Source organism: Giraffa tippelskirchi, chromosome 2 (genome assembly GCF_054371585.1).
Source record: "Giraffa tippelskirchi isolate mGirTip1 chromosome 2, T2T-mGirTip1v1.2.pri, whole genome shotgun sequence".
NCBI classification, from domain to species: Eukaryota; Metazoa; Chordata; class Mammalia; order Artiodactyla; family Giraffidae; genus Giraffa; species Giraffa tippelskirchi.
This window is the reverse complement of record NC_137276.1, coordinates 164,958,492-164,979,566: the sequence shown is the minus strand read 5'-3', so window position 1 is coordinate 164,979,566 and position 21,075 is coordinate 164,958,492. Positions and strand designations below refer to the sequence as shown.

At 39.2% G+C, this 21,075-nt stretch overlaps 1 protein-coding gene across 3 annotated transcripts in view; it reads right to left on the bottom strand.

The window, feature by feature from the left end:
- Positions 1-8,518: 8,518 nt before the first annotated feature.
- Positions 8,519-21,075, bottom strand: part of OSBPL11 (oxysterol binding protein like 11) — a 90,461-nt gene continuing 77,904 nt past the window's right edge. For 2 of the 3 annotated variants that reach the window (XM_081571671.1, XM_081571672.1), the window contains 2 exons: positions 17,187-17,340; positions 8,519-10,217 (listed from right to left, as the gene is read on the bottom strand). In XM_081571671.1, coding sequence (XP_081427797.1) covers positions 10,152-10,217; positions 17,187-17,340 — 220 coding nt within the window. In that variant the 3' untranslated portion in view covers positions 8,519-10,151. The remainder of the gene's footprint in view (positions 10,218-17,186; positions 17,341-21,075) is intronic. The other variant, XM_081571670.1, reaches the window with a different exon arrangement.

The following is a 21,075-nucleotide window of genomic DNA, read 5'->3' as shown; positions in this document are numbered from 1 at the left end:
TGACAATATACAGCCTTGACGTACTCCTTTTCCTATTTGGAACCAGTCTGTTGTTCCATGTCCAATTCTAACTGTTGCTTCCTGACCTGCATACAGGTTTCTCAAGAGACAGGTCAGATGGTCTGGTATTCCCATCTCTTTCAGAATTTTCCACAGTTTATGGTGATCCACACAGTCAAAGGCTTTGGCATGGTCAATAAAGCAGAAATAGATGTTTTTCTGGAACTCTCTTGCTTTTTCGATGATCCAGCAGATATTGGCAATTTGATCTCTGGTTCCTCTGCCTTTTCTAAAACCAGCTTGAACATCTGGAAGTTCATGGTTCACGTATTGCTGAAGCCTGGCTTGGAGAATTTTGAGCATTACTCTACTAGCATGTGAGATGAGTGCAATTGTGTGGTAGATTGAGCATTCTTTGGCATTGCCATTCTTTGGGATTGGAATGAAAACTGACCTTTTCCAGTCCTGTGGCCACTGCTGAGTTTTCCAAATTTGCTGGCATATCGAGTGCAGCACTTTCACAGCATCATCTTTGAGGATTTGAAATAGCTCAACTGGAATTCCATCACCTCCACTAGCTTTGTTCGTAGTGATGCTTTCTAAGGCCCACTTGACTTCACATTCCAGGATGTCTGGCTCTAGGTGAGTGATCACACCATCGTGATTATCTTCTCACTGAGAACCAATCCCGAAGCCTGAGCCTCCACACCCAGCCCCTACTTGCCACAAGCATGTGAGCCACGTTCGACCTCAGTAGTGAAGTTTCTCCATTTTGCCTTTGGCGCACCTGTCTCTCTGTGCTTCCCTCTGAGGTTCTGAAGCTCCCCTCCCCTGACCTAGCTTGTGAGGGGTTTTCCTAGTATGCAGAAACCTTTTCTCCTTCATGACTCCCTCCCCAGGGTGCAGGCCCCCATCCCAAATTCTTTGTCTCCTTTTTTGTCTTTTATCTTTTGCCCTACCTCATTCCGAGGAGACTGGCTTGCCTTTCTGTAAATCTGAGGTCTTCTGGCAGAGTTCAGAAGATGTCCTATGGGAACTATTCCACATGTAGATGATATTTTGATACATTTGTTGGGGAGAAGGTGGTCTTCCCGTCCTACTCCTCCACCATCTTCTCTCCTTTTCTGCTCTGTGTTTAGACTGGTTGTTTTCTTCATGAGATTTTTTCATGATCTCCTTCTCACATACTCATTAACCCCTTTCATTTAAGGCTGGCTTTTTTCTGTTCTGGCACATCTCACCCGGTTTACTAACAGACTGTCTCCTCTTCTAGGCTAATGGGGGAGTGGGGAGTGTCTCACATCTCTGTGTCCCCAGCACTCAGCATATAGGTCTCCAGAATTAATAAATGAGTCGGGGGTGGGACAGAGAATACAAGACAAAACAAGCAAACAAATAATAAGAAACCACACCTTTACTTATTAAAGCCAGGCAGGTCTCCTGCCCACCCTAGCTCTCATTGTACCAGTCAGGTCAAAAGAAAGTCCTTCCTCCTCCAGCCCACATAGGCATTTCCTCATACCTGAATTCTCCCTAAAACTGCAAGGAAGGGAGTAGGTAAAAATGGTGATGGTGGAATGGTGGCCAGTGCTGCCTCCTTTCATATCCCTTCCCCAGTCCCAAGCTGGGCCCTCCTCCCTAGCCCCTGCCCCATGGGCCTGGTCCTGAGAGGACCCCAGCTTGGTTCCTGGGAATCATTTCCTTGAGATGGAGAGGCGGAGTCACCATGTCCCTTTATGCCTCTGGGCCCTAAAGTCAGAGCTCTGCTTCCACCAGGGAGTGACTCTCAGCAGCCTTACCATCCTCACTTCTCCCCTTTGTTAGGCAGGACAAGCGGTGACATGGCAGAGATCTGAGTCAGCTGACTGGTTCCAGAAACCACCAACTTCAGCCCTAAGGGGAACGGGAGAGGAGGGGATTTTTTTTTTCCTATATAAATAACCCAAACTGGAGATCATCGGTAAGGTATTATCTCTGAGAGATCCTCTAATCAACTCCTTCATTTTTCTGATGAGGGCCAGGAAGCCCAGAGAGGCAGTTAGACTCACACATAGTCAGCACTAGTAGTAGTAGTAGTGTTGGTCACTCAGTCATGTCTGACTCTTTGCAACCCCATGGACTGTAGCCCACCAGGCTCCTCTGTCCATAGAATTCTCCAGGCAAGAATACTAGAGTGGTAGCTATTCCCTTCTCCATGGGATATTCCTGACCCAGGGATCAAACCTGTGTCTGCATTGCAGACAGATTCTTTATCATCTGAGCCACCAGGGAAGCCCATAGTCAGCACTAAAAACCAGCTAATAGCAGAATGTAATTGGGACAGAGCTCACTAGCCCCAAATTCTGATTGAGGGGCAGAGAGTGCCTGGCTTAGCTTCTTCTAAAGGCCAGAGTAAGCCATTTCCTTGTCTGGAGGGATGGAGGAGAAGTTTTTTCTCTTCCACTTGAGGCAGAATGAGGTGCTGGGAAGACAACCACAGCTATCCATCAACACCAGCGAACAAATGAATAAACTGTGGCATATTCCAAACAATTCAGCAATAAAAAACAATATATGAATCAACATAGATAAATAGCAGATAATTAAACTGAATGGAAAAAGTCAGACCCCACCCCCCTACCACATCCCACAAAAGACCATACTGTTTGATTCTGTTAACACATCTGTGATTCAAAGAAGTTAGTGCTGTAATGGGTTGAATGATGACCTCCAAAATGATATGTCCATATCCCAATTCCTGGAACCTGTGAATGTTACCTTACTTAGATAAAAGGTCTTTGCAGGTGTAATAAAGGATCCTGAGATGAGTTCACCATCCTGAATTATCCTAGTGGGCCTTAAATTCAATGTCAAGTGTCCTTACAATACAAAACAGCGATATAAGAAGTTCCCTGGAAATGGGAAAGAAGATGGGGAGATGTGGAAAGGAGAGGTTACAAAGAATTAAGAGTCAACTTTCGGGAATGATAAATATTTTCATTATCATAACTGTGGTACTGTTTCATGGATGGAGACGTATGTCAAAACTTATCAAATTGTATACTTTAAGTCCATTATACATTAACAGAACTGTTAAAAAGATGAAAGATCCATGGATCCAAAACAAGACTCCACTTGCAATATTTTGGCTTTTTGGAAGTAACATTGATATATGGTGCATTCTCAGGAAATTGGTCATGAGAGAAAGTACCATCATATGAAGAACAGCTAAATAACACCAGAATATTAAAATTGGAAGAATGAACATACATATATATAGTCATCAAATATATTAAGTATTGTGACGTACAAATTAAAACATTCTCATCTTATATGAACTTCATTAGAATCGAGATCAATGATATCCTTATAGTGAGACAGATTTTGGTTCAAATAACTTCCTAAAGTCAGTACCTGTCCACAGAAAGAGCTAGTTAGTGGGAGACTACCTGTCTAGATGGACAGAGGAGCCTGGTGGGCTAGTCCATGAGGTCGTGAATGAGCCAGACGCGACTTAGCAACTAAAGAACAACAACAAGTCCCAAGATCGTCGAGTGGAAACCTCTCTGACTTGTGTTTGATCTTCTGTTTTTCATGATTTTTTATCCAATTCCTGTTTTTTCCCTCTTGTTTTGCTGGAGCATATACTTTAAAAGTTTCCAGAAAAGGAAATGCTGGCATAAAATTTTGAAATCTTGAATGTCAGATTTGTCTTTTGGCTGGGAATAAAATTCTAGGCAAAATTGGAGGTATTACTCTTTTGCCTTTTAGCTTCAGGTGATGTTATCGAGAAGGCTGGTACTCTTCTCTTTTTAGAATCTTCTCTCTATCCTTGCCTCCATATGTGCTAAGTCGCTTCAGTGGTGTCTGACTTTGCGCAACTGTATGGACTTTTCCTGCCAGGCTCCTCTGTTTGTGGGATTCTCCAGGCAAGGATACTGGAGTGGGGAGAAAAAAAAAAGAATACAGGAGTGGGTTGCCATGCCCTCCTTCAGGGGATCTTCCCAAACCAGGGATGTTGGATCTCTTATGTCTCCTGCATTGGCAGGCAAGTTCTTTACCACTAGCACCATCTAGGACGCCCTCTCTATCCTCAGTGTTATGAAATTTCACAATGTGCTCTGGTTTGGGCTTTTATTTTTCCCCTATTGTGCAGGGTATTCATGGCATTTTCAAATGAATTCACATCATTTACTTCTGGGAAATCTTATATATATACAAATACCTAAATAGTATCATCCTTTCCATTGGTTTTCTTTCCCTGAAATCCCCACTAGTTACATGTTAGACTTCCCGGACTGCATCTCCCATTTTCATATTATTTCTCTCCTATTGCCCATTGTCTGTCCTTTTGTTCTATTTGCTGAGAGCTTTTTCGCACTTATCTTCTAGAACATCTATTGAGTGGTTAATTTGAACTATCATATTTTAAATTTCCAAGACCAGTGCTTGTTCTCTGAACAGTCCATTTTAAAAATAGCATTTTGTTCATGTTTCATAGAAGCAAAATTATCTGTCTAAAGATTTAATTTTTTCTGAAGCTATTTCCCAAAACTTCCTAAATTATCTCCTTCCTCTAATTTCTCTTCTCCTGTTTGCTTTGATCTCTTTTTTATTTATGTTGGAAGCTTTCCTGAAATGTCTGCTGAACCTTAGCTATTAAAATGAAGTGTGATGTTGTGTGTATATATATATATATATATATATATATATATATATATATATATACTGTGGAGGAACACAGATGTGTATAGTGTGTTGGAGAGAGGGTAGAGAGTTATGTGGAAGGAGTTGGTGACTTGGCTTTACTAACAGAGTTGTCAGCTGAGCTTTTTGTTGGTGGATCCTTTCAATTTAGCATAGGACTTTTTGTTTTCTGGAGTTTTACTCCAGAAAATATATCTTTTAATCTCTCACCTAAGGGTATAAGTCTAACCGGCAATATTTTGGGAATGGGATAGAGGAAGGGGCTGAAAGGTCTCACTTTTAAGTCTATAGACTTTAACTTGTTCCCTGTTTTTCAGTTTAATAATTTGTGTTCTTGAATTGAGAACCTCTCTGGTTAAATCTCTCTGAGTCTTTGGTAGGGTAGAACAAGGGTAAGTCACCTGGATGCATTGTTTGGAGCTTCTTATGCAGACTTTGAACCAACCTTCTTGATTTCATCTCAATGCTCAACTCTGCCTTCCACATTACCGAGGTATCAGTGATACTTTTCTGGGATTTGGAAAGACCAATACATAGCCTTGCCTGTGTCAACATACCATTTTCAGGAATTAAGTTTTAGTTTCTTCCCTCATCTAAGTCTGTGAGGATACAGAGTATTTACCACATCTGAGTCCAGTGCATCAACCATCTCTAAAAGGAATACTCAGCAGATGTTTGTTGAATGAATGAAACTCTAGCTAAGTGACCTGAAGTGAGCACTAAACTTTCTGAGCAATAATTTCTTCATCTGTACAGTATGAACACCCATCCCTGAGTTTCCAACTTCACAGGGTTGCTTGAACATTAAGTGAAAATGCTTTGTAAGAATTTCCTTTGCAATTTGGTTTTTGGACCAAATATGGATTTTTGTTGTTGATGATGTTGTTTATGCCACTAGAATATATATTTTATTAGAATTTTCATGTGTATGAGCTTTGTCTTTTTTAGCCCCATATGGGAGAATCTGGAGAAGGGAATGGCAGTCCACTTCAGTATTCTTGCCTGGAGAATTCCATGGACAGAGAAGCCTGGCGGGCTACAGTCCATGGGGTCACAAAGAGTCGAACATGACTGAGTGACTAACACATACATGGTAAAATCATCTTATATTCACTTTTCTACTATCTCTGGTGAATCATCACTCAGTTTCCAGTCACTGTAGCAGCTAAAAAGAATCCCTCCAAAGTGTAGATTCTGGAATAATAACACCAATTCGCCTTTCTACGGGAACACATTGAATAGAAGTCAGCTTTCATCTTAAGGCAATATTTTTAACAAAATTTCAGACTTACCAAATTAATTAATAAATCTTAAGAATCCATCTAGACAACATATTAAAAAGCAGAGACATTACGTTGCCCACAAAGGTCCGTCTAGTTAAGGCTATGGTTTCTCCAGTAGTCACATATGGATGTGAGAGTTAAACTATAAAGAAAGCTAAGCACTGAAGAACTGATGCTTTTGAACTGTGGTGTTGGAGAAGACTCTTGAGAGTCCCTTGGACCGCAAGGAGATCCAACCAGTCCATCCTAAAGGAAATCAGTCCTGAATATTCATTGGAAGGAGTGATGTTGAAGCTGAAACTCCAATACCTTGGCCACCTGATGCGAAGAGCTGACTCATTTGAAAAGACCCTGATGCTGGGAAAGATTGAAGGTGGGAGGAGAAGGGGACGACAGAGGATGAGATGGTTGGATGGTATCACCAACTCAATGGACATGAGTTTGAGTAAACTCCATGAGTTGGTGATGGACAGGGAGGCCTGGCGTGCCGCAGTCCATGGGGTCGCAAAGAGTTGGAAATGACTGAGCGACTGAACTGAACTGAAGAATCCATATATAGAAGTTGGTTCATCAAGTACCAGATATTTACAGTGAGAGTAATATATGACGATTATGGAGTGAGGAACTCAATACTTTTTTTTCTTATTTTAGTGACAAGTAGGTATTACAGTTGATGGTTACAACTTGCAGAGTTCAGTGAATCAATATATAGCTGCCATACTTCACCCAATACACAACCTAAAAGTCAGGATACCTACTTTTTGTCACTTCCAGTCTTGGACTTCTTAACAAACAATTTCTCAAAGCCAGAAGGAAACTGTACATTTAAAACTTTGGCCCAAAATATAGACACAACTGCTACAAAAACTGCTTCCCTGGCCAATTAACAAGGTGTAGACTAAAAGAACAAAACAAAAACCAGAAAAGGCCTCTACCTCTTGTTACGTGAGTGAGCTGCAGTAGATGTCAAGAAAAGGACAGGGACTTCCCTCGTGGTACAGTGGATAAGAATCTGCCTGGCAATGCAGGGGACACGGGTCTGATCCCTGGTCCGGGAAGATCCTACATCCTGCAGAACAACTAAGCTTCTGTGCCACAACCACCGAGTCGGAGCTCTAGAGCCCACGAGCAGCAGCCCACGTGCTCAACTACTGAAGACTATGCATCTAGAGCCTGTGCTCTGCAACAAGAGAGGTCACTGCAATAAGAAGCCCGGGTGTCACAAAGAGTAGCAGCCCCCACTTGCCCTAAGCAGAGAAAGTCCACACACAGCCATGAAGATGGAGAGAAACCAAAAATAAATAAATAAATAAAATTTTAAAAGGGACTCATAGGTTATTATTATTCTTTCTTTAAAAGGACAAGGTAAAACAGTTACTCTAAAGTGGTATTACTTCACTTCTGTCAACGTGGGGAGATTTCAATTACTTTAAATGTATTTTTAACAAGAATTAAAAAAATCCTATTTCAGTAATTATTAAAATGGTTAAAAAATTCAAAGAAATAAATGAGCATTCAAATGGTTCAAAGAACAAAACGAAAACTTCTATTCCAATTTACTTAAGTAGTAACATTAAAATATTTCATTAAAAAAAAAAAACACAACTAAGTTTACTCCCTTATCTTCCCAAAAGATTCCTGAAGGTAAGGATTTAAAATCAATGTCCTGGGCTTCTTTGGTGGCTCAGTGGTAAAGAATCCACCTACCAACGTAGGAGACGTGGGTTCGATCCCTGATTCGGGAAGATCCCACATGCCGTGGAGCAACTAAGCCCCTGCGCCACAACTGCTGAGCCTGCATTTGAGCCTGGGAGCCACAACTACTGAGCCACATGCTGCCACTACTGAAGCCTGCACACCCTAAAGCCCATGCTCTGCAACAAGAGAGGCCACTGCAAACCGCAACTAGAGAGTAGCCCCTGCTCTCTGCAACTAGAGAAAAAAAACCACACAGCAATGAAGATCCAGGACAGACAAAAATAAATAAATTATTTAAAAAAATAAAAATCAACATCATTCTCAAATCCAAAAGATATATATATATACACATATATATGTATACGTACAGCTGACTCATTTTGCTATACAGCAGAAACATTGTAAAACAACTGTATTCCAATAAAAAAATAAAATATGGAGAAGGAAATGGCAACCCACCCCAGTAATCTTGCCTGGAAAACGCCATGGACAGAGAGGCCTGGCAGGCTACAGTCCATGGAGTTGTAAGAGTCAGACACAATTTAGCGACTAAACCATCTACCACAACAAAGTGAATATATGCCTAAAGATAACATATGAAAAGGATATTTGCCATATACTAGCTAGTTTCTTTGGGGGAGGGTAGAGTCAAGGAAGACACGGGTTATTTTTTCATCAACTTCCATTTTATACTTATTTATAATAACCATTATTTTTACTAATACTGTAAAACTATGAAAAATGAATAAAATACTAAAAGTTTCATGTAAAATAAATGCCCTTCTCAAATGAATAGAGCAATAACTCCAACTTTCTATTTCTCTCCACTCATAAAATAGACAAAGGCATCATTGTTGTCCAGTTTTATTATTTTTTAATCTTTCCAACACATGAACTATAATTCATTTTGAGATTTTTTTCAGTGCATTTCACAGCAAAAATGAACAAGGGAATCATTAAAATGGTTGTACATAAACCAATTATTTTCTTACAATTTACAATTTGTTGAAAAAATTATTTTGCTATTTTCATCCTATTAACCCCCTTCAATAAAACACAATTTATCAGTGCACAAAGCTTAAACTTCTTATGTTGATGCAACAGATACAGCCACCTACAATGGCTGATGAATAATAGGTATATGTTACACACACTGATTGGAAGACCACATCAGGAGAAACAGAGTAAGGCACCACTCTTGAAAAATTAAGGTAGCTTGCAGTAAAACAAGTGTTGAGCACCATAAGTAGGTGCTCAATAAATACTTGAATGAATGATGAAAGCCATAATTAGCACTATTCTTTTGTCAGTAATTCTTCAACCTCAATAAAATACTTAAAAAAAAAAAAAGATTTGTACCTGAATACAACTTCCTGATACTTTTTTTCCCGGTATCTTTTTTATTTCATACTCTTTCTTCAGCATTTGAGTTTCCTTGAAAATAAAACAAAACCATACCATACATGCACTTAGTCACACATTCAAATTCTGAATTACTGACAAATAGGAATAGTTGTTTTAAATTTTGAGTGAACGGAGGTAAAATAAAGCATACTTATCCAGAGGAATAGCACATAATACTGGATATTAACCTACAAATGAAAAAAAGGTAAGGAAAACAGTAACAGTTTTATTTTTAAATATTTGCTATGTTCTTTAATGCCTCAGTTCTTGAGAAAGGCCAAAATCTCATCATATTGACATGAACACATTTTAAAAAATTGTCATCCAAGTATAATATTTAATAAAACTAGGTATTGAAAAACGCTCTGAAATTTTTCAAGTCACTGTTGTTTTCAAGTATATTAAAATGCTCAGAAGAAAAAATTCTCCATGGTTATAATTCTAATCAATTTATAAATATACTTTTTAAAAGAGAGTTCCAACAGAGGTGGATAATGGATAAGTTCCTCAGACACAGGCACACAGTCTCTTTGAAGGAATAGAACGCCTTGTTATGACAACCTGGTTGATTTTTTTTTAACACTGATTTCAGGCACAATGGCTGAAGCCACTTCTGGGTCATCTTCTTCCTCCTCTTGGTTTGTTTTAAGAGTAGCGAATACTTCAGCTACTAACAGAAAGCAAAGCACAAACTCTAAAAGAGACTTCAATTTTCACTATAAAGAAATTAAAATCACTGAGTTCTCGTTGTGTTTATCTGCTCTCCCCATGCAAAAACAGGGGATTCAAACTTAGCTTCTGGAGCAGAAACTGGATAAGAAACTAATCATCTATTAATTCAGGTGAAAGGTTTTCAGATGATACTGCTCACATCACATGAACAGCTTGGTGAGAAGTCCATCGTGCTTCTTCAACACTTTGGTCGTGCTGCAGTTCTATGGTGCCCTAATCGGTACATTCGTGTGTAATTAGTTTCAGTCTGTGCAATCAGGAAGCAGGTCACTCAGTGCAATGACTCCATACTGGGAGGGTTTAGGGTAAACAGAGAAGTTTATTTAGTTGAGTCTTAAATAGTATGTGTCACTCTGCTGGTTGTGTTGTTGGAATTATTTTCCAAAGAGGTTTGTGATAAACCCAGCCATCTCCCTGAAACAAGCAGAAAAACAAATTAAAGAACCATTCCTCTAGTATTTTCAGAATCAGTAACCAAAACTAGACGCCATGCTTTTATTGAAATGGAATTCTATTTTCACATTTAAACACAAGAGTTTTTAAAGAAAAGTTCTCTTGTGCTTAAGACATCAAAAAGTATGTGTGGTTTAGCTAGGATTAGGTGAGAAGTTCTGGTCTGGGAAAACCTAGTTTGTGCTCCACGTGGAAGTCATCTGTAGCAATTCTGCTACTTTTGCCAATATGCTTCAGACTGAGCCTCACCCATGGAGTGACAGGCAGCAGCAGGTGGAGCACGGAAAGCGGTCAAAAGGTACTACCTGTTCTCTACATGGCAAATGGCATCTCTAGTAGCTGAGTATTGTTTTCTAGTTCTTTCCTGACTCTACTCCTTAGCTTTTCCTGGTTCCTATGAAAAGAAGGTTACCAAAAGGAAATAAAGTTAGTCAAAGAGTTTACTAAAGACAGGAGCAGACCAAGTGAGGAAAAAAGTGCTGTCGAGAATGCATAAAGCAGCATACTGGGGTAAAAGCTTGGCAGAGTTGAGGTCACAGTAGCTAAGACTGAAATTTAGTGTTTCTGCAACGAGGTTAGGTAAGTCAGATTTGAACCTCTGTCCATAATCCCTATATCGAGTTCAATATATTTGCATTAAATTTTCTAAAAAATATATTTACAATACCCTGTTCCAAAAATGACTTATGGCCAGCAATTATGTGGCTCATAGTGACAAGACTCTCTCCTTGACTAAACTTTAAAAGTTAAGACTCCTTTGTCTCGGGATTCCCTGGTGGTCCAGTGGTTAAGACTCTGAGCTCCCAATGGAGGGAGCATGGGTTCGATCTCTGGTTGGGGAACTAAGATCCCACATGCTGTGTGTCCAATAAATAAAACAATTAAAAAAAAAAAAGACTCCTTTGTCTCTAGTTTTTCCTAAGCCTTCTAGGCCTGCTGAACTCAGTTTTAGCCAAAAACATCCCGATGAACCAGTTTATCAAGAATCCTCTCATCTTTGATATCCAATGAAACTCCTCTCCTCCCACCTTCGATCTAATCACAGGCCTCCCTCGAGCCATCATCACTGACATCTGACCAAGGCCTCTTGGTAATTTTCCATCCACTCCTCATCCTACATGCTGGCTATAAATTCCTACTTAGCCCCATATTCAACAGAGAAGGCAATGGCACCCCACTCCAGTACTCTTGCCTGGAGAATCCCATGGACGGAGGAGCCTGGTGGGCTGCAGTCCATTGGGTCGCTGAGAGTTGGACACGACTGAGCGACTTCACTTTCACTTTTCACTTTCGTGCACTGGAGAAGGAAATGGCAACCCACTCCAGTGTTCTTGCCTGGAGAATCCCAGGGACGGGGGAGTCTGGTGGGCTACCATCTGTGGGGTCGCACAGAGTTGGACACGACTGAAGCGACTTAGAAGCAGCAGCAGCAGCCCCATATTTAGCATTGAATTCAATCTTTCTCCTCTATTGCAACATTCTGTTGTCATTTAATCACATTACAGAATGCTAGGTTTACAAGTTAACCTGTGCCATCTGACCATCTCATTTCAAAGAGAAAATGGAGGCTCTGAGAAGTGAAATGAGCAGCCCAACTTCACCCAGGAAGGGACAGAGTTCTTTCCAGTACAACTTCTGTATACCTACCAACACTTAAAAAATAATAAATTTATTTATTTATTTATTTATTTATATTTTTGGCTGTGATAGGTCTTTGTTGCTGCATGGGCTTTTCTCCAGTTGTGGTGCACAGGCTTTTCTTTGTGGTGGCTCCTCTTGTTGTGGCATTTGGGGTCTAGGGTGTGTGGGCTTCAGTAGTTGTGGCATGTGGGTTCAGTAGTTGTGGCTCCCGGGTTCTAGCGCACAGGCTCAACAGTTGTGGTGCACGGGCTTAGCTGCTCTGTGACATGTGGGATCTTCCGAGATCAGAGATAGAACCTGTGTCTCCTGCATTGTCAGGTGGATTCTTTACTATTGAGCCACCATGGAAGTTTAGCACCTACCTACATTTTATAGATGAGGAAACTGAAGTGAGAAATGGTAAATAAACTATCCAAGGTATGAGCTGGGGTGGAAACTTAGCACATCTGACTCCAATATGGCCCACTATTCTGTAAAAGCCTTCCTACTTGCAATTATACACATCTTAAAAAATTTTAAACATCCATTTAAGAGGATACAACCAACAGATCCTGATGGATGTGTTTAATCACAAAAGGGAGGAAACAGAAGATCTAATTTATTTTCTTGGGCTTCAAAATCACCACAGACAATGACTGCTACCATGAAATAAAAAGATGCCTGCTCCTTGGAAGAAAAGCTATGACAAACCTAGACAGCATATTGAAAAGCAGAGACATCCCTGGAGAAAGGAATGGCAACCCACTCCAGCATTCTTGCCTGAAGAAGCCAATGGACAGAAAAGCATAATAGGCTATAGTCCATGGCGTTGCAAAGAGTGGGAAAAAAAAAAAAGAAAAAAAGCAGAGACATCACTTCGCCAACAAAGGTCCATAGAGTCAAAGCTATGGTTTTTCCAGTAGTCATGTACAGATATGAGAGTTGGACCATAAAAGAAGGCTGAGCACCAAAAAATTGATGCTTTTGAACGGTTGTGCTGGAGAAGACTCTTGAGAGTCCCTTGGACAGCAGGGAGATCAAACCAGTCAATCCTGAAGGAAATCAACCCTGAATATTCATTGGAAGGACTGATGCTGAAGCTGAAGCACCAATACTTTGGCCACCTGTTGTGAGCTGACTCATTAGGAAAGACCCTGATGCTAGGAAAGACTGAGGGCAGGAGGATAAGGGGACAACAGAGGACGAGATGGTTGGATGGCATCACTGATTCAATGGACACGAATTTGACCAAATTCCAAGAGATAGTGAAGGATAGGGAAGCCTCGCATGCTGCAGTCCATAGGGTCACAAAGAGTTGGACATGACTAAGTGACTGAACAATGACAAACAAGATCTAATAAGCTAAATGTCAATGAGAAATGGTTAGGAAAAGAGAGTGGTTATCACCAAATGATTCTAGAAACACTTAAGTTCACCTATACTTTCTCAGGTTACTCTCTCTCCTTGTTCTATACCAAGAGACTCTATTCCATACTCCATCTAAATCCAATTTCAAACTGGTCTGTAATTGGTCTGACAGCAGTAATAAAAGTACCAAACAAATGAAAAAGCTTTTGTTACTCATAACAGTATGGATGAAACACCTACTATGTGTCTAGCATTCTGTTTAGGACCACAGGAATACAAAACAGACGTTTCAGTAATATGATTTTTCTTAGCAAAGAGCTATACCTGATGGCAAGAGCTCCAAAGTTGTTATGAACCTTGGCGTACCAGCTTTAGCTAGCTCATCAGCCTCATTTATACTCTGCAGTGCTTTTCACAGCACAAGCCACAGTCCTGTCACACACAGGATGTGACTTGACTGTTCTATGAGCTTCAGTTCAGTTCAGTCGCTCAGTTGTGTCTGACTCTTTGGAACACCGTGGACTGCAGCACGCCAGATCTCCCTATCCATCACGAACTTTCAGAGTTTACCCAAACTCATGTCCATTGAGTCGGTGATGCCATCCAACCATCTCATCCTGTCGTCCCCTTCTCCTCCCACCTTCAATCTTTCCCAGCATCAGGGTCTTTTCAAATGAGTCAGCTCTTTGCATCAGGTGGCCAAAGTATTGGAGTTTCAGCTTCAACACCAGTCCTTCCAATGAATATTCAGGGCTGATTTCCTTTAGGATGGACTGGTTGGATCTCCTTGCTGTGCAAGGGACTCTCAAGAGTCTTCTCCAACAGCACAGTTTAAAAGCATCAATTCTTTGGCGCTCAGCATTCTTTATAGTCCAACTCTCACATCCATACATGACTACTGAAAATACCATAGCATTGAATAGACAGACCTTTATTGGCAAAGTAACATCTCTGCTTTTCAATATGCTGTCTAGGTTGGTCATAACTTTTCTGCCAAGCAGTAAGCATCTTTTAATTTCATGGCTTCAGTTACCATCTGCAGTGATTTTGGAGCCCTCCAAAATAGTCTGTCACTGTTTCCCTATCTATTTCCCATGAAGTGATGGGACCAGATGCTATGATCTTAGTTTTCTGAACGTTGAGCTTCAAGCCAACTTTTTCCCTCTCCTCTTTCACTTTCGTCAAGAGGCTCTTTAGTTCTTCTTCACTTTCTGCCATAAGGGTGGTGTCATCTGCGTATCTGTGGTTACTGGTATTTCTCCCGGCAATCTTGATTCCAGCTTGTGCTTCATCCAGTCCAGCGTTTCTCATGATGTACTCTGCATATAAGTTAAATAAGCAGGGTGACAATATACAGCCTTTACATACTCCTTTCCCTATTTGGAACCAGTTTGTTGTTCCATGTCCAGTTCTTAACTGTTGCTTCTTGACCAGCATACAGATTTCTCAGGAGGCAGGTCAGGTGGTCGGCATTCCTGTCTTTAAGAATTTTCCACAGCTTGTTGTAACTCACATAGTCAAAGGCTTTGGCATAGTCAATAAAGCAGAAGTAGACGTTTTTCTGGAACTCTCTTGCTTTTTTGATGATCCAATGGATGTTGCCAATTTGATCTCTGGTTCCTCTGCCTTTTCTAAAACCAGCTTGAACATCTGGAAGTTCCCAGTTCATGTACTGTTGAGGCCTGGCTTGGGGAATTCTGAGCATTACTTTACTAGTGTGTGAGATGAGTGCAATTGTGTGATCGTTTGAACATTCTTTGGCATTGCCTTTCTTTGGGATTGGAATGAAAACTGACCTTTTCCAGTCCTGTAGCCACTGCTGAGTTTTCCGAATTTGCTGGCATATTGAGTGCAGCACTTTCACAGCATCATCTTTGAGGATTTGAAAGAGCTTAACTGGAATTCCATCACCTCTACTAGCTTTGTTCATAGTGATGCTTCCTAAGGCCCACTTGACCGCATTCCAGGATGCCTGGCTCTAGGTGAGTGATCACACCATCGTGATTATCTGGGTCATGAAGATCTTTTTTGTACAGTTCTTCTGTGTATTCTTGCCACCTCTCCTTAATATCTTCTGCTTCTGTTTGGTCCATACCATTTCTGTCCTTTACTGTGCCCATCTTTGCATGAAATGTTCCCTTGGTGTCTCTAACTTGCTTGAAGAGATCTCTAGTCTTTCCCATTCTATTGTTTTCCTCTCTTTCTTTGTATTGATCACTGAGGAAGACTTTCTTAGCTCTCCTTGCTATTCTTTGGAACTCTGCATTCAGATGGGTATATCTTTCCTTTTCTCCTTTGCCTTTCACTTCTCTTCTTCTCCATGAGCTTAGGCAATCAATATTTGTCATAAAATCTTACGTATCTATTTTGTACCACTGTGCCATGGCACACCATTTAGAAAGTCATCTTACATCTTACCACCTAAAGGGGCCCAAACATGAGTCAGCATCTCCAATCTACTGTTCCATCAGGTAGCTAGTTAAGAATACTTAGGTGGAAAGAAAATCACTATTTTACTGGACAATTGCCGTATCTTCCTACCACTTTCTACATCTGTCTATTCAACATCACAAAATATAATAAAGGGATTAAGTGGTAGGCTTGTAATAATAATCTGTCAAATTAAGAATGAATGAGAAATAGCATGTTTCCATGTCATGTTAATTGCAAGATACAGGAGGCCTGTCTTTCAAATTTGGTTGCATCTTTTACCATTACAGTTTCTTGCTCTCAGCCACTAGAGTTCATTTTTAATTATTTATAGAAGTCTTCTGTTAGAAAACTTTTCCTGTGTTTGGTATATCTGCTTTCTTAGTGAGCTTGAAGTGAAAAAAATTCAAGGTTACCAAACTTTAATTTTGCAGAGTAATTACAATGGTTTTATCTTTTCATATAAAAAGAGATGGAAAGGACTTTCCCTTCAATTCCTATCCATGAAAACAGTTGCTATTTTTATCAGATATCCAAAGATAAGAAAAATTAAAGCAATGAAATCACTATAATAAACTATGTGCTTTTAAGAGTAATAGCTATGCAAAATTCACATTCAAATTATTTTTCCAGATTTTCTCCGACAGACCAATTGAAATTCAGTGAACTTCCTTAGACTTGGCTATGGACAAGAAAACTTTTTTTGGCATTGGCTCTGGTCCATTATTCACCTTACTCTGAGTTCTACCAGAAAGTAATAAACAAAATAAAACAAAACCTTTAAATTTAGAAAAAACCTTAGAAATCATTTAGTCTTAACTGCAAAATCAGTGAATTAAATTCTTCTATATAAGCTTTGGTCTCTTATATGAGCTTAGTGATGGGAACACATTACTATAAAATGTACACTTGTTATTATTGGGTATTTTTATTGATAAACAATTCTTTTTTACATTAAGCTCAATATCTGCTTCCTAGATCTAGGCCTAGCTCAAGTCTAGTATCCAAGTTGACAAAAAACTTTGATGTGAAAACCTATTTATATTTGAAGAAAGCCATAATGAATGGCCCCAATTTTCTGTTTTCAGTCTAAATACTCACCATTTCATTCTTTTATCCTTAAGCACTGTAAAGATTCTAGACACTTCACTATCCTCTGTGTAGTCAATTAAGTTTTTCATGTATCCCTTAAAATGTGATCTTTGGAAGTGAAAAAAGTTTCACTGTTGTGGTACAATGGCAACAAACTTTTAATTGTGTATTCATTATTGAGATTAAAGATTAATCTTAGTATTTTGTGGTAAATTTAAATCCCCAAATCTATTTCTGAACTGCTGGTAAACTATTCTATTTTGACAAATTGTAAAAAGGTCACAAAAAAGCTTATGGTTAAGCTGGACTATTTTTAGAAACAAAGATATGTAACTATTAACAAGTCAAAAAAGCCTACTAAGTTAAAGTTCTCATTATGTAGATAGTGAGTTTTAGTCTGAAGGCATATAGGACACATACCTCTTTAATAAAATATTTGGTTTTCCAAGGTGTGCCTGTTTCAGTACGATGCCTTTCTTCAGTCCTCTGGTGTTCTTCCAAGGTACGTTTATGCTCTGTAGCTTTATCGATTTCAGAGTCCCTCAGAGAGTCTGTCACATTTTTCCACAATCGCCTGAAATCAGAAAACCACATGCTTTACAAACATTCTTCCCCCCCCAAAAAAAATCAGAACAGAATGGATACCCTCAAAATTAACAGTAATCTTAATAAATTACATTTCCTGAATCATGTCTATAATTTCACACGTGAGTTATAAGAATACATACTATGTTGCTGATGTTAATGTCCAAGATGCTGCTGTTTCTGTTTCTTTTTAAATTAAAAAATAATGTATTTTTTCCCATGTTATATAACCAGGATTTTATTTTAAAGAAACTTAGGAAATAAGAAGCAAAAATAGAAATAAATATTTAAAAAGCTGAAACAGAAGGCACCATTTCTGCTTCTGGACATGATGAAATAAGGGGCACCAGACTTACCCTCCCACTTTTAGTCAGCTAGGAAACTAGACAAAAATATATGGAAACAATGATTTTCAGATATTGAACAAAAGGCAGCACAGGACAGTGATTCCTGAGAGCAGGCAAACAAATGAGGGGAACCCTGCGAGTGCTCCAGCTGACTAGTTAGAGAGCATTTCCAGGCACAGCACAGGGAAGGGAAGCTCAACAGACTCCAAGCAAAAGAAAACTGCCAAGTATAGTCTGTTCAACAAATGGTGCTGAAAAAACTGGGTATCCACGTGCAAAAATGTGACCTTAGACCCTCATGTCACAACAAAACTAAGAAGAAGATATAAGAGAAAATCTTTGAGACTTTGGGTTAGGCAAAGATTTCTTAGCTACAACACCAGAACCATAATCTATAAAAGAAAACATTGATAGTCTCACCTCATCAAAATAAAAACTTATTACTGAAAAAAACACCATTAAGAAAATGAAAAGACGAGCAATAGATGGGGAGACAATATTTATGAAACATATACCCAACAAAGAAATTGTGTCCAGAATTTACAAAGAACTCCTATAACACCATAAGACGACCATCAGTTCAATTTAAAAAATGGGCAAAATTTATAAGTACACACTTCAACAAAGAAAATATACAAATGGCTAACTAGCACATAAAGCGGAGAAGGCACTGGCACCCCACTCCAGTACTCTTGCCTGGAAAATCCCATGGACGGAGGAGCCTGGTGGGCTGCAGTCCATGGGGTCTCGAAGAGTCGGACACTACTGAGCGACTTCACTTTTCACTTTCATGCATTGGAGAAGGAAATGGCAACCCACTCCAGTGTTCTTGCCTGGAGAATCCCAGGGATGGGGGAGCCTGGTGGGCTACCGTCTATGGGGTCACAGAGTCGGACACGACTGAAGTGACTTAGCAGCAGTAGCAGCACATAAAGACATGTTCAACATCATTAGCCATTAAGGAAATACAAATTAAAATCACAATCAGATACTATTTCAGACCAGCTCGAATGGGTATATTAAATAAGATAGGCAATAACAAATGTTGATGAGGATGAGAACTGGAACCTTCATATGTTCCTGGCAGAAATGTAAAATGGTACAGCCATTTTGGAAAATAGTTAGGCAGTTATGTGAAAAGTTAGACGTAAAACCCACACAAACCAGCAATTCCACTCTGAGGTGTTTTACCCAAGAGACATGAGAACATGTCCACAAAAAGATTTGCACAAGAATGTTCACAGTGGTGTGTGCATGCTAAGTCGCTTCAGTCCTATCTCTCTGTGACCCCATGGACTGTAGCCTGCCAGGGTCCTCTGTCCATGGGATTCTCCAGGCAAGAATACTGGAGTGGGTTGCCATGCCCTTCTCCGCGGGGATCTTCCCAACCCAGGGATCAAACCCAGGTCTCCCACACTGCAGGCAGATTCTTTACCATTTGAGCTATCCCAGAGCCAAACCAGGAGTAAAACTATGGTCTAATGCTCATTTTTGTAAGTAGACTTTTGTTCTAATAATAGCAACATCTGTCTGTTTTTGTCTATGGCTATTTTCATGCTTCAATGGCTGAACTGAGCTGTGGTAGAGACTAGTCCATCAAGCTTAAGATATTCATTCTGAGATCAAACCAGTCAATCCTAAAATAAATCAATCCTGAATATTCATTGGAAGGACTAATGCTGAAGTTGAAGCTGCAGTACTTTGGCCACCTGATGCAAAGGACTGACTCATTGGAAAAGAGCCTGATGTTGGGAAAGACTGAAGGTAGGAGGAGAAGGGGACGACAGAGGATGTGATGGCTGGATGGTGTCACCGACTCGATGGACCCGAGTTTGAGCAAGCTCCAGGAGTTGGGGATGGACAGGGAACCCTGGCATGCTGCAGTCCACGGGGTCGCAAAGAGTTGGACACGACTGAGCAACAGAACTGAACTGAGCCTTTAACAAAAGAAGTTTGATGACCCTTACCTAACTTCTATTTTAAGAAACTATAAAAAGTTAGAGCAAATGATGCACAAAATAAGCAGAAAAAAGGAAATAAGAGGAGAAATCAATGAAAAAGAAAACAGAAATATAGAGAGAAATCAATGAAACCAAAAACTAGTTCTTTGAGTAAAATTAATGAACCTTTAATCACACTGATCAGAAAAAGAATCATGAATACAAGGAATGAGTGTGACATCATCATTATAGAGCCTACAAACAAAAAATAGGCAAATATTATAAAATACACGTCAATAAATTTGAAAAATTGAACCAATTCTTTGAAAGACAAAAACTACCAAAGTTTGCTTAAGAATAAGTAGATAACCTCAATAGCCCTAGGTACTAAATTTGTGGTTAAAAATTTTCTCCCAAAGAAAACAAAAGACCAATAACCCCAGGAATGCAGACAAAAAAATCTATAATACAAGTTTAGCAAAGAGAATCACTTAAACACCTGGTTCAATAATAGCCAGATTCTTATATCTGCTTCTACATTCAATCTATTGTGATATGTATTGTTTTAGTTAAGGTATATAAAGAAAATATGGTCTCACACAGATATATAGTTAGTAAAGGGAAGGGTATTTTAATAGCTATTTCAAGTAACTCAATTCTTTGTTATTATATTAAAACTCAGAAAGTGGTAGTTCTTAAAAGATTAGCTGCAATGTGGAAACTGAAAAATGTCAATGAATTTTTCATACTCTGATACATGAAAATCCATTGGTCTAATTTATACCTTCAATGGAATTTTTATCCATGCATAATTTTGTAATATCATGCAGTGATCATCTGAAAAAAATTATCTTCCAGATATTGACATATTTTATTATGTCATATTTTTAAAAATCACCTTCATTGGTGTCATCACCAATTTCATCAGAAAACTAGGGACACTTTCAATTCATTGTGACAGATGAAAGTTTTCTAAAATTTTGATATTTGTCTTTATTTTTTTTTAATTAGTTTATTTATCTATTTTTTAACTTTACAATATTGTATTTGTTTTGCCATACATTGACATGAATCCACCATGGATGTACATGTTTTCCCCTTCCAGAACCCCCCTCCCACCTCCCTCCCCATAATATTTGTCTTTAAGAGCTTCATTTTTTCCTCAAGTTTTACTAAGATACAATCGACATACAGCTCTGTATAAGTTTCAGGAGTATAGCATAATGATGTGATTTACATATATTGTGAAATGATTACCACAATAAGTTAAGATTCATCCTCTCATATAGAAACAAAATCAGAGAAATAGAAAAAAATTTTTTTTCTTCCTTGAGATGAGAACTCTTAGGATCTATTCTCTCAACCAATTTCAAATATACCAAACAGCAGAGTTAACTACAATCATCATGAGGTATGTTACATCCCCAGTACTTATTT